This window comes from Salmo salar, chromosome ssa22 (genome assembly GCF_905237065.1).
Source record: "Salmo salar chromosome ssa22, Ssal_v3.1, whole genome shotgun sequence".
Classification (NCBI taxonomy): Eukaryota; Metazoa; Chordata; class Actinopteri; order Salmoniformes; family Salmonidae; genus Salmo; species Salmo salar.
In genome coordinates, this window is record NC_059463.1 from 43,882,789 (window position 1) to 43,896,047 (window position 13,259).

At 41.9% G+C, this 13,259-nt stretch overlaps 2 protein-coding genes across 10 annotated transcripts; one reads left to right on the forward strand and one right to left on the reverse strand.

Moving 5' to 3' along the window:
* Positions 1-787: 787 nt before the first annotated feature.
* nudt2 (nudix (nucleoside diphosphate linked moiety X)-type motif 2) lies at positions 788-4,950 on the reverse strand. Of its 6 annotated transcripts, none has more exons than XM_014167562.2 (3): positions 4,839-4,950; positions 2,071-2,200; positions 788-1,568 (listed from the first exon to the last, which is right to left on the reverse strand). In XM_014167562.2, the coding sequence occupies exons 1-3, from the start codon at positions 4,845-4,847 to the stop codon at positions 1,246-1,248; spliced, it is 462 nt and encodes a 153-aa protein (XP_014023037.1). In that variant the 5' UTR covers positions 4,848-4,950; the 3' UTR covers positions 788-1,245. The 6 variants fall into 6 exon arrangements, with proteins under 6 accessions (XP_014023037.1, XP_014023036.1, XP_014023041.1 ...); XM_014167561.2 differs by having other exon boundaries at positions 2,071-2,203; positions 4,839-4,944; XM_014167566.2 differs by lacking the exon at positions 4,839-4,950 and adding an exon at positions 4,228-4,386.
* On the forward strand, positions 4,774-13,259 carry rfesd (Rieske (Fe-S) domain containing). 4 transcript variants are annotated; one of them, XM_014167569.2, is made up of 4 exons: positions 4,774-5,066; positions 8,741-8,928; positions 10,958-10,992; positions 11,549-13,259. In XM_014167569.2, exons 2-4 carry the CDS (start codon positions 8,763-8,765, stop codon positions 11,714-11,716), a joined length of 369 nt encoding a protein of 122 aa, XP_014023044.1. In that variant the 5' UTR covers positions 4,774-5,066; positions 8,741-8,762; the 3' UTR covers positions 11,717-13,259. The 4 variants fall into 4 exon arrangements, with proteins under 4 accessions (XP_014023044.1, XP_014023043.1, XP_014023046.1 ...); XM_014167568.2 differs by having other exon boundaries at positions 4,820-5,066; positions 8,738-8,928; XM_014167571.2 differs by lacking the exon at positions 4,774-5,066 and adding an exon at positions 7,809-7,862.

The window sequence follows — 13,259 nt, forward strand, 5'->3', positions numbered from 1 at the left end:
ATTATTTTCTTTCCTGGTTCAATCATTGTTAGGCAACATTAGTTATGTACACATAGCCAGTCCCGGTCTCAAGCTTTCTCTCTGTTTCCTTCTCCCTCCTTCCCTCTCTCAGCCCTCCCCTCCCACCATTTTAATGCAATTCCTAATGAAAGTTTTATGAGCTGTTAGGCTATGCGATTATGGAAAGAGTGAAAGTTCTGGTGTAGGAAAAAATCAAATGCCACAATGAGGTTACTGCAACTTTAAAAGGACACACAGTTTAACAGAATTTACTTCAGGTGAATTTAACCATGTCCTTTTGCATTCACGGGAACTTGTTTAGGAAGCCATTGGAACTGGTAGGTCTGAGGACTTTAATTGGGTGAATGCTCTGGGGCTTTTCCTGAATATGTTTACAACAGGGGTGAATGAGTCCCCATTGGATGTTGGGCTGCTCATTTTACCCGACATATGAATCTAGATTCATTATTGTCAAAAGTACCTCCATCTGGTTTCTCAAGCATGAAATGAGCCATTGGTTGAATTGTGCCCTGGCTGACCAGAGAATGAATTGGTGCACCTCCTGTGAAATTCAACTTGTTTTTGTCTCCACCTAGTGGTGATGTGTTGCAGGATCGCAGTACAGTCGAGGTGAGTGCAAATCTCAGCAGTAGTTGCCTTGTCCAATTAACTATCACATAGTTGTGTATAGATTTGCACACTCATTGTGATCATAAATCAAATCATATTACTGTATATTTTCCCTAAATATCTCAGGAGTAAGGGTGAAAGACCAGTGAGTCAATGCTGAAGTTGCATATTGAAAGGTCCATATTTAATGGGTGGTTTTTAATCTTGTTTAAAGTGCAAGACAAAAAAGGTTATTGGTCATCACACAATGTTAACACATAAAACACTTAAGTGTCTATTGAATGATTTGGCCACTGGTTCCCAAGTACAGAGATTATCCTTTTCTGACCCTTAGTTTGGTGGCAGTTCCTTGGGGGTATAAGTATGTGACACAGGGGTTCAATGACTTGCTCAGACCAAATTACCACCATAGAATTAGGAATTATAACTCACTTTAGATTCACACTTTCTGTTCCATTAATTATCAAGGCTGTGCAGTCCCACAGACACTAGTCTCGCGCATCTGTGCCCAATAGCCTGGGGATGAGGTTACAAACACTTTTTTTTAAAGCTAGAGACTTGCTTTTGCAGCTTGCTCTTCACAATTCCTAGCACAGCATTGTGTGTAGTAGTGTCTTAATGTTTCCCTTGCTCTGTGTCTAGGTGTTGCTGTGCTGCCCTCAGGGTGTCCTGTAGGTCTTTATGCTGGGCCAGGGAGCAGGCCTCCTCCAGCTTGGCCCAGCGGTAGTCCTGGTGCTCCTTCGACAACGTGACGGCCATCTTGGGGTCCCTCAGCTCCGCGAGCCAGTACAGAACCGTCTTGGGCCGCCCTCTCACCTCGTAGTGCAGCTCCTGGAGAAAGCCATCCACCACCTGCAGATGCTCCTCCCCCAGCCCTGCTTCCTCCTGCGTCTCCCTCAGAGCGGTGGTGAGATCATCTTCCCCAGGGTCTACGTGGCCTAGAGACCAGCACAGGGTTGTGTTCATTAGGCACCAAACAAAAGAAAACAGACAAACAGGGAGGGACTTCCTGGCCTTGATCAATCAGAACCTTTTTGTTTTCTGTTGCAAAATGTTTTGCTACAGTGTGCCCTAATGATATAACAAAAGGTAATGGTGTGTTTCACGATTTGGTATGGGACCAAAGATAGTGCAAGCTAGAATTCTACACCTTATTCTGCACATTAGAGAACATGTGTCACAAAACATGACATGGGTCAGATGCCATGAATGGCATGTTGATTTTCATACTTCAGGTCTGTTTTAACAGGCGTAATGTCATGCTTATAAAACTCACAAGGGGACTATTGACAGTAGGCTACACCTCAAGTAAAGTGTTAGCTACTAAAATATGTAGCCTGCTGTCAATAGACCCTTATGACCCTCATAAGAGTGATATTATGCCTGTTATAACAGGCCGAAAGGGTATGAACACTAATATGCCACTGATATGCACCATACCTTTGGGTGGGGTCCAGTGGTGCTTGCCATATGAAGTCTGTAGGAGGAGGTACTCAATGTTGTCAGGGGGAGGTGAAGACTGTGCCAGCCGACGAAACACAATGAATCCACACGCACGCAAGGCCATCACCTGCTGAAGCACAGAAATAGTCATTACCCTCAGTGCATGAGGAAAGCATTAAGATCCCTTCACTTTTTCCACATTTTTACAGCCTTATTCTAAAATGGATTAAATTGTTTTTCCCCTCATTAATCTACACAATACCCCATAATGACAAGGCAAAAACATATTTTTAGAAATGTTTGCAAATGTATTTAAAAAAAAACAACATTTTCAGACCCTTTACTCAGTACTTTGTTGAAGCAGCGATTACAGCCTCCAGTCTTCTTGGCTATGACGCTACAAGCTTGGCACAGCAGTAGTTGGGGAGTTTCTCCCATTTTTCTCTGCAGATCCTCTCAAGCTCTGTCATGTTGGAAAGAGAAGGTTCGCCCCAGTCCGAGGTCCTGAACACTCTGGAACAGGTTTTCATCAAGGATCTCTCTGTACTTTGCTCCGTTCATCTTTCTCTCGATCCTGACTGGTCTCCCAGTCCCTGCCACTGAAAAACATCCCCACAGCATGATGCTACCACCACCATGCTTCACCGTAGGGATTGTATTGGCCAGGTGACGAGCGGTGCCTGGTTTCCTCCAGATGTGATGCTTGGCATTCAGGCCAAAGAGTTCAATATTGGTTTTATCAGACAAGATAATCTTGTTTCTCATGGTCTGAGTCCTTTAGGTGCCTGTTGGAAAATTCCAAGCGGGCTGTCATGTGCTTTTTACTGAGGAGTGACTTCTTTCTGGCCACACTACCATAAAGGCCTGATTGGTGGAGTGCTGCAGAGATGGTTGTCCTTCTGGAAGGTTCTCCCATCTCCACAGAGAAACTCTGGAGCTCTGTCAGAGTGACCATCGGGTTCTTGGTCACCTCCATGACCAAGGCCCTTCTCCCCTGATTGCTCAGTTTGGCCGGGCGGCCAGCTCTCAGAAGAGTCTTGGTGGTTCCAAACTTCTTCCATTTAAGAATGATGGAGGCCACTGCAGACATTTTTTTGGTACCCTACCCCAGATCTGTGCCTCGACACAATCCTGTCTCAGTGCTCTATGGACAATTCCTTCGACCTCATGGCTTGGTTTTCGCTCTAACATGCACTGTCAACTGTGGGACCTTATATAGACAGGTGTGTGCCTTGCCACAGGTGGACTACAATCAAGTTGTAGAAACATCAAGGATGATCAATGGAAACAGGATGCACCTGAGCTCAATTTCGAGTCTCATAGCAAAGGGTCTGAAAAGGTATTTATTTGTTATTTTTAATACATTTGCTAAAATTTCTAAAAACCTGTTATTATTGTGTGTAGATTGATGAGGAAAAATAATAATTAAATACATTTTAGAATATGGCTGTAACGTAACAAAATTAGGAAAAAGTGAAGGGGTCTGAATACTTTCTGAATGCACGGTACATTCACAAATGCATTTAGGATCACTCAAACATTAACTCCATGATGACATACTACATGCCACTCCAATGATTTTGTTATTTAACAATTAGGGTGGGCTATACTAGGCCTAGTAGAGCACACATTGATTTGAAAGATTATGTTGTTGAATCATTAGCTACTGAAACTAGCCTGAGTTCGTGGTTACTGTACATACAGTAGCCACTCTAAAATGCAGCAAGCTATATAACTACATTTACAGGATTTTAGCAATGCCCCCAAATAAGCATAGACAACGCAATACAATAATTCCACATCTTCTCGCCATAACCGTAAACGGTTAACACTGAACGCGGTAAACTAGCGTTAGCATGACATATTATCTTGAAAAAAATTGTCGCTGGGAAAAATTGAATTGTGTCCATTGCTCGCTAGCTTGGTCTCACACTAGTCTATCATGTTTCTGAAATAAGTTATATCATTCAGTACACCGACTTACTGTGAAATTACTCAAGTTACATCAGAAATACTTGTAAGAAGCGCGGGTGTTGATGAACATTTCTTGATTTCAGACACTCTTGAACGTAGCTTTCCTCATTTTAATTTCGCGTTCCCATTGGCTGAATAGTTCGTACTATTCCTGGGACGCCTCTACCTCTAAACCCTTACCTTAACCAAATTAAATCAAAACTTCAATGGGGGCAGGGATGTCCCAACTCGAGGATAGCGTGAAACTAGGCTGAATGTCCAGAGATACTTTTGAGGAAATGGGAAATTGCATTGGATTAGTATTAACGCACATTGTGTACGTTGCCCATGCGTCGTGCGTTGCATTTTGGGCAATTTGGGGACAAGGGGAGCTTTCCTTCAAGGCGTGAATGGTAGCCCATTGGGCGCTAGCTCAAAAACCAAACATTAGCATTGATTTTGTGAACAAAAAGTACAACATTACAAATATTTTCAGAGATGTGAGATAATTAACTTGTTTGCTGTAATATCGTATAGCTTTGGAATCGTGACATTACGTATTTTCGCGGAAAAAGGGCATGTTATCATTGCGTTGGATAAAAAATAATAAATAAACGTAATTAATTAAAAACAACAAAAATGGCAGCGCATATCTCAAAGGCTTAACATAGTTAACGTGTTGATAGTTAAGATGTTATTTGTATTATGAAATCTTTAGCAGGCTATCACAGAATTCATGCAATGACTGATAACAATTAAACATTTACTAAATAATACTGATAACATTTGATGTATTAAAAAAATGGTCTTACATCAAACATTCTAGTCTGTCTGCGAATATCCACCTTGTGTTAGAGATAAAATAAAAATAAAAACGACGTGCCCACTCGGGAGAGTGAGATGGGTAGATATGACCAGCTGAAATGGGCGGGTGGGACAAGATAACGACATGGTACCTCCTTATTAGACCAGGCCACTGGGTGCGTCTAAAATGAGTTCATTACAACTTCAGTAAGAGAGGAGAACAAGCTGCTACCAAGGTAAAACGAAAACACTATATGACATAATTTAAAAAAAAATTGGAAATGTGTTTTTACTTTATTAAAGAGAAAAGTGAGTAGAGAGTGATGGGGAGAGAGGAGGAGGGGTCGTTTTTTTTTATCTAAACAATCTTGTTTTAAAATAAAATGCCGCTTCTATGGGTCAAATGATTATGGGCCTGAAAACTTCAGAAAGTATTCACACCCCTTTACTTGGATTTAATAGTATTTTTTTTATCAACAATCACAAAATACTCTGTAGTCAAAGTGGAATAAATGTATATATTACATTCTTTATGTATGTAAAAATAGAATCACCTTTGGCAGCGATTACAGCTGTGAGTCTTTCTGGGTAACCTAGATTGTACAATATTTATCCATTATTTTTAACAAAATGATTCCATCTCTGTCAAGTTGATCATTGCTAGACAGCCATTTTCAAGTCTTGCCATACATTTTAAAGCTTATTTAAGTCAAAACTGTAACTAGGCCACTCAGGAACATTCAATGTAGTCTTGCTAAGCAACTCCAGTGCATATTTGGACTTGTGTTTTAGGTAATTGTCTTGCTGAAAGTTGAATTTGTCTCACAGTGTCTGTTGGAAAGCAGACTGAACCAAGTTTTCCTCTAACCCGTACAAAAAAGTCCTACAGGAATCCTGCAGAATATATATATATATATATATACTGCTCAGAAAAATAAAGGGAACACTTAAACAACACAATGTAACTCCAAGTCAATCACACTTCTGTGAAATCAAACTGTCAACTTAGAAAGCAACACTGAGTGACAAGACATTTCACATGCTGTTGTGCAAATGGAATAGACAACAGGTGGAAATTATAGGCAATTAGCAAGACACCCCCAATAAAGGAGTGGTTCTGCAGGTGGGACCACAGACCACTTCTCAGTTCCTATGCTTCCTGGCTGATGTTTTGGTCTCTTTTGAATGCTGGCGGTGCTTTCACTCTAGTGGTAGCATGAGACGGAGTCTACAACCCACACAAGTGGCTCAGGTAGTGCAGCTCATCCAGGATGGCACATCAATGCGAGCTGTGGCAAGAAGGTTTGCTGTGTCTGTCAGCGTAGTGTCCAGAGCATGGAGGCGCTACCAGGAGACAGGCCAGTACATCAGGAGACGTAGAGGAGGCCATAGGAGGGCAACAACCCAGCAGCAGGACCGCTACCTCCGCCTTTGTGCAAGGAGGAGCAGGAGAAGCACTGCCAGAGCCCTGTAAAATGACCTACAGCAGGCCACAAATGTGCATGTGTCTGCTCAAATGGTCAGAAACTGACTCCATGAGGGTGGTATGAGGGCCCGACGTCCACAGGTGGGGGTTGTGCTTACAGCCCAACACCGTGCAGGACGTTTGGCATTTGCCAGAGAACACCAAGATTGGCAAATTCGCCACTGGCGCCCTGTGCTCTTCACAGATGAAAGCAGGTTCACACTGAGCACATGTGACAGACGTGACAGTCTGGAGACGCCGTGGAGAACGTTCTGCTGCCTGCAACATCCTCCAGCATGACCGGTTTGGCGGTGGGTCAGTCATGGTGTGGGGTGGCATTTCTTTGGGGGGCCGCACAGCCCTCCATGTGCTCGCCAGAGGTAGCCTGACTGCCATTAGGTACCGAGATGAGATCCTCAGACCCCTTGTGAGACCATATGCTGGTGCGGTTGGCCCTGGGTTCCTCCTAATGCAAGACAATGCTAGACCTCATGTGGCTGGAGTGTGTCAGCAGTTCCTGCAAGAGGAAGGCATTGATGCTATGGACTGGCCCTCCCGTTCCCCAGACCTGAATCCAATTGAGCACATCTGGGACATCATGTCTCGCTCCATCCACCAACGCCACGTTGCACCACAGACTGTCCAGGAGTTGGCGATGCTTTAGTCCAGGTCTGGGAGGAGATCCCTCAGGAGACCATCCGCCACCTCATCAGGAGCATGCCCAGGCATTGTAGGGAGGTCATACAGGCACGTGGAGGCGACACACACTACTGAGCCTCATTTTGACTTGTTTTAAGGACATTACATCAAAGTTGGATCAGCCGATAGTGTGGTTTTCCACTTTCATTTTGAGTGTGACTCCAAATCCAGACCTCCATGGGTTGATAAATTGGATTTCCATTGATTATTTTTGTGTGATTTTGTTGTCAGCACATTCAACTATGTAAAGATAAAAGTATTTAATAAGATTATTTCATTCATTCAGATCTAGGATGTGTTATTTTAGTGTTCCCTTTATTTTTTTGAGCAGTGTATATATATATATATATATACTGCAAGAATAAGAAGTCCTGCAGGATATCGCACAGGATTTTGGGGCCACTTTCCTATTGGACAATCCCTGCAGGATCCTGTCGGAATCATGCCGGTAGTCCTTCAGGAAAACAATCCAGCAAGATTCCTGTAGGACTTTTTTGCAAGGATGGATTTTACCTGTGCTTAGCTCTATTCCGTTTCTTTTTATCCTAAAAAACTCCCTAGTCCTTGCCGATGACAAGCATACCCAATCACCATTGGCCTCATGGTGAAATCCCTGAGTGATTTCCTTCCTCTCCTGCAAGTGAGTTAGGAACGATGCCTGTATCTTTGTAGTGACAGGGTGTACTGATAAACCATCCAAAGTGTAATTAATAACTGCACCATGCTCAAAAGGATATTCAATGTCTGTTTTTTTCAACCATCTACAAATAGGTGCCCTTCTTTGCGAACCATTGAAAACCTCACTGGTCTTTGTGGTGGAATCTGTGCTTGAAATTCATTGCTTGACTGAGGGACCTTACAGATAATGGTATGTGTGGGCTACAGAGATGGGGAAGTCATTTTAAAATCATGTTAAACACTATTAGTGCACACAGAGTGAGTCCATGCAACTTATTATGTGACTTGTTAAGCATGTTTTTACTCCTGAACTTATTTAGACTTGCCATAACCTTATTCTATATATTATATAACCTTATTCTAAGTATTAAGAATACTTGTTCTATTAAGTAGAATACTTATTCAGCTTTTAATTTTTTATTAATTTGTAAACACTTCTAAAAACATAATTCCACTTTGACATTATGGGGTATTGTGTGTAGCTCAGTGACACAAAATCTAAATTTAATACATTTTAAATTCACAACAAAATGTAGAAAAAGTCAAGGGGTGTTAATACTTTCTGAAGCCACTATAAATAGGCCTATATTATTTAGAATGCATCAGGTGATTCATATCTTTGCAACATGAAATATGCAGCTTACTACATGGCATGGTTTTGCCAGAGGGTATTGGACATGTGGCACAGACTCCTGCTGCTCTTACTATTTATGTGCTCTCAGAAATTACTCAACTTGAACTGATATGCTCATTATTCCGCTCTGTAATACATCAAACACTTAAGGGTCAGAATCCATCAAGTAGCCATGAGAGATTTTCTACACTGTCACTTAAATTATATGGACATACTCACAGACACAACATATTAGTCACAAAGTCATCACTTTGTAATTCATGTTTTGAAGATGTGAGAAATCAAATACTTTATGTATTGCATCTGCCTTTTAGGCCAAAGCATTTTGTTACTGTTTATGTACACACCATTAAATATTGAACTTTTTTAACTCCGTTAGGACAGTTGAAAGCTATGCTAAAAATCTCACATGTTTTTCTACAATATGTAAGCAGTGTTTGGAATATCAGCATATCCATGGAGGAGAGGGAAGAAAGACAAGAGCCTGCAACAGGTTCACACTTTGTGGGCAAGAAGGAGGACCTGATAAAAGCCAAGCGGTCGTTCAGGACCGTGGAGGGCCGGGACATACTTGTGCTCTATCACCAGGAGATATTCTACGCTCTGGACTTCCACAGCTACCGTGAGTAGAATAACTGCTCCTTCATGTGCCTGAGTACCAGATCTGTTTGTGCCGTCTTGCCATTACCAACTCCTTTTTCATTAACATGGGCTAACATACATCCTTTGTCCTCCACTTGTCCCCATTATGATTGTGCCTACATTTTTAGACAAGTGTAGACGATTAAAAGACGCATAATGATCTAATTGTGATCAGATCTCCCAGTCTACCTCTGGAGGTAGTCAGGGACTCATTGTATCTGGATATTTTACAAGTGTAAACAGATATAGATGGTCAAATCATTTAAATCATCATTATACCGCCATGGAAAATCATTAACAGGTGTCACCGTTGACTTATGGCATCAATCATTGTTTTAAAATAAATACATTCATATTATTATGAGAGAATATCTGTCAAATAGTTTGCATACAGGGATGGACTAGGAAATCTGGACACAGTGGATGGATAAGAGACTCATTTTAATACCATGTGTAGATGCAACAAACCTTGATTAGATAGTGATTGGATTACCTTCTTTTTAAAACATTTCTTATTTCTTATTGAATGTTTAAAACATACAATATACTTGCAGTGAAGCAGCTCAACAACTACATCACATTAGTCATCTAACAGACTCCCATCCAGAGTGACACACAGAAGCAACCAGGGTCAAAGACCTGCTCAAGGGCACATCGCCAGATCTCCCACAAGGTCAAAAAACGGGGACCTGAACCAGTGATCCATCAGCCACCGGCCCAAGCTCCCAACCGCCAGCCCTCCAAGATCCCCCACACAGTTCTTCAAGAGCTGCCTCTCAACCATCCGAAACCCCCCCCCCCAAATATAGTTTAAACAATTATTCCATTGCCCACCCCCAAGACCCCCCCTCCCTCCCCCCAAATGCACCAACAACCAACAAAATGAACAAAAGAGAAAAAAAAGAGAACGACAAAGGAAAACAAAAAACAACAATGCAAAAAAACAACAAAGACATCAAGGACAACATAAATCATAACAGCAAGGCCAACTGAATATGTTGGAGTGCATGTATGTCACTATTTACCTGTGTGCGTCGGTGTATGTGCACATGTGTGCATTTGAATGAGAGTGTGTGTATATGCATGTGTACGAACACATAAGCCTCAGGAAAACCAGCATTAGCTGTAAAAACACTGCCTCTCAGTGTCATTCAAACTTACTTTTTGTTATGTTTTATTTTGACTTAATTTTTAAAATACTTTTATCTTGGACCGTCATTCTATCCCCCACCCAGCAACTCCACTTCCACTTGTCTCTAATTCCACATCCTGATCATCTTGATCAGATCACAAAAAACACATATTGTGCAAGGTGTTAACAGGGCTTTTGTTTGGTGTGACAATGACATCAGAGTTGGGCAAGACGGCAAACAGATCTGTGACTCGAGCTAGCTTTGAAGATGCATTCTGCATAATCTTCAGTAGCTGTTATATATGTCAAAATTGGTATCAATCAGGGCCTCCGGGAGACCCATGAGGCGGTGCACAATTGGCCCAGCGCTGTCCGTGTTAGGGGAGGGTTTGGCCAGCTGGGATTTCCTTGTCCCATCGTGCTCTAGCGACTCCTTGTGGTGGGCCGGGCGCATGCAAGCTGAGTGCAGTCGTCAGGTGTTTCTTCCGACACATTGGTGCGGCTGGCTTCCAAGGTTAAGCAAGCAATGTGTTAAGAAGCAGTGCGGCTTGACAGGGTCGTGTTTCGGAGGACTCGTGGCTCTCGACTTTCGCCTCACCCAAGTCTGTACGGGAGTTGCAGCAATGAGATAAGACACTAACTACCAACTGGATATCACGAAATTTGGGAGAAAAAGGGGTTAAAAATAAATAAATAATAATAAAGTGCTATCAATCTACTGTAATTAAATAAATGCTCTTGGGGAGCATCTCTCGACCACTGTGGTAGATTTACGTCACTATCTATGGGACATTTTCCCACATAACATCGGTATGGTTACAGTGCCATAAACTGTTTGCTTATTCTGCAATACTCTGATCTTCTCCTCTTTGGACAGATGCTGGAGGACCATTGCAAAATGGAGACATAGAGGTAAATGACCTAGTATTGTTATCTATTTAATCTTTGTTGTAATCAATATCTCAGGTGCCACCTACAGTCGTAGTGCCCTTGAGCAAGGCACACAAACCCCAAACTGCTCCAGGGTTGCTGTGTGTGCCTGTGCTTGTGTCTGTGTCGGTGTTTGTGTCGTGTGCTGGGTTTTTAACAGTGTCAGCAAATAAATCATTGGTTTCTATCGTAAATAAATATATAACATTGTTGCATATCTTTCACATTTTCAGTTTGCTCCTTTATTCATGTACCTTGGTTGGAAACAAGGTACTAGTGACCAGAGGAGGAGCTATAGGAAGACTGTCTCATTATAATGGCTGGAATTGAATGAATGGAAAGGAGTCAAACATATGGTTTCAATATGTTTGATACTGTTCTATTAATTCCATTCCAGACATTACAATGAGCCCGTCCTCCTATAGCTCCTCCCATCAGCCTCCTCTGCTAGCGACATATATTTTCCTCTGTACATATACGCTCAATCTAAATCTAAATTGATAAAGACCTTATCGTCTTACTTTGGTTCTTCTTGCAGGAATTTGACGGCAAACTGTGCATTGTGTGTCCAAAGCACAAGTTCAAGATCTCTCTCGCGAAGGGGGAGAGCATCTATAGGGCCACCAACCCCTATGACCCTGTGCCGACACCAAGGTGGTACTCCAAGGGCATCAAGCAAAGAATCCACACGGTGACCGAAATCTAAGGCCACAACCTCCTGATGGACTGATTGGCTGCATGTCAATAGTCTAAAGTTGCTTCCTCTCCTCGCTTTCTCATCTGCACTGATCTGAAGGGAAGGTGAAAGAGGGAAGGAGGCCTGGAGAGGATGCCACGTCAAACTATTAATATACAGTTGGGAGTTTTCCTGAAGTTTACTTGTATTCAAATGGGGATGAAGTATTTATGGCAACCCCGACCTTTGACATTTGATTCATGTCCAGATGCGTAAGTGGCAAATCAGATCACTGACATAAAAATGCTAAAGGCAGGATTTGACTGAACTAAAAACGACTAACTACATGTCTCTGTCCTTAATGTGTGGGGTAGGGGTTTCTGCTTTTTTTGTTAAACATTTGACTTGTAGCTCCTTCTCAAGTTGGATGAGTTAAGTCTACCTGGAAACACAGGAGGTTGGTGGCACCTTAATTTGGGAGGGCAGGCTCGTAATCATGGCTGGAGCGGTTTCCATGTGTTTGATGCCATTCCATTTGTTCCGTTCCAGCCATTATCACGAGCCTGCCCTCCCCAATTAAGGTGCCACCAACTTCCTGTGTTTCCAGGTAGATTTAACTCATCTGACTTGAGAAGGAGCTACAAGTCAAATGTGAATTATTATTTGTATTTCATTATCAAATGTCCATTATTATTTATATTTATTAAGGATCCCCATTAGTTCCTGCCAAGGCAGCACTACTCTTCCCGGGGTCCAGCCAAATTAAGGCAGTTATACAATTTGAAAAACATTACAATACATTCACAGATTTCACAACACACTGTGTGCCCTCAGGCCCCTACTCCACCACTACCACATATCTACAATACAAAATCGTACGTGTGTGTATAGTGCATATGTTATCGTGTGTGTGTGTGTGCATGTGCATGTGTCTGTGCCTATGTTATGAGCCGTCCTCCCCTCAGCAGCTTCCTCTGCCTGAAAAGCACAAGACTCCTGTGGTTCAGATAATAAAATGAGTGCTGATGGCTTGTTTTCCTCTGGTTTAGATGTGTACAGATGTAGAATCTTAATTTAAGCAGTTACTCACAGCAGGAAAGTAATCTCTCAGCAACAGGAAATATGAATTAGTATGTGGATTATAATGATACTTTTTGCATGGATTGATACATTTTTAGTTTGGGCAAATCAAGTTTGACTTTTTAAAGTGGAAATTACAAATTTTATAAGCTTTTTTAAAACCTTGAAGCCACTAAAAGTTTGTATTTACTGCTGTGCAGGATGTTTCCTGCAACAACAGGGTGATACAATTAAGATCCTACATCTGTAGCAGCCTATAATCTAATGGCTTTATATTCCAATGAGGATGAGTAAGTAAGTAGGCCCACATAAAATGTGTATTCAGTCCTTTACAGCAGCGTTGAAATCCCCTCTCTCGTTCTTAGGAATAGGTACATATTGATATTGTTACCATTAAATTGAATGTGTGGAAAGGAAAACTAGGCCATTGATTCAAACCCCCCCTGAAGTGGTTCTCTAACCTAATATAAACCATTGACAAAAAAAAAACTAA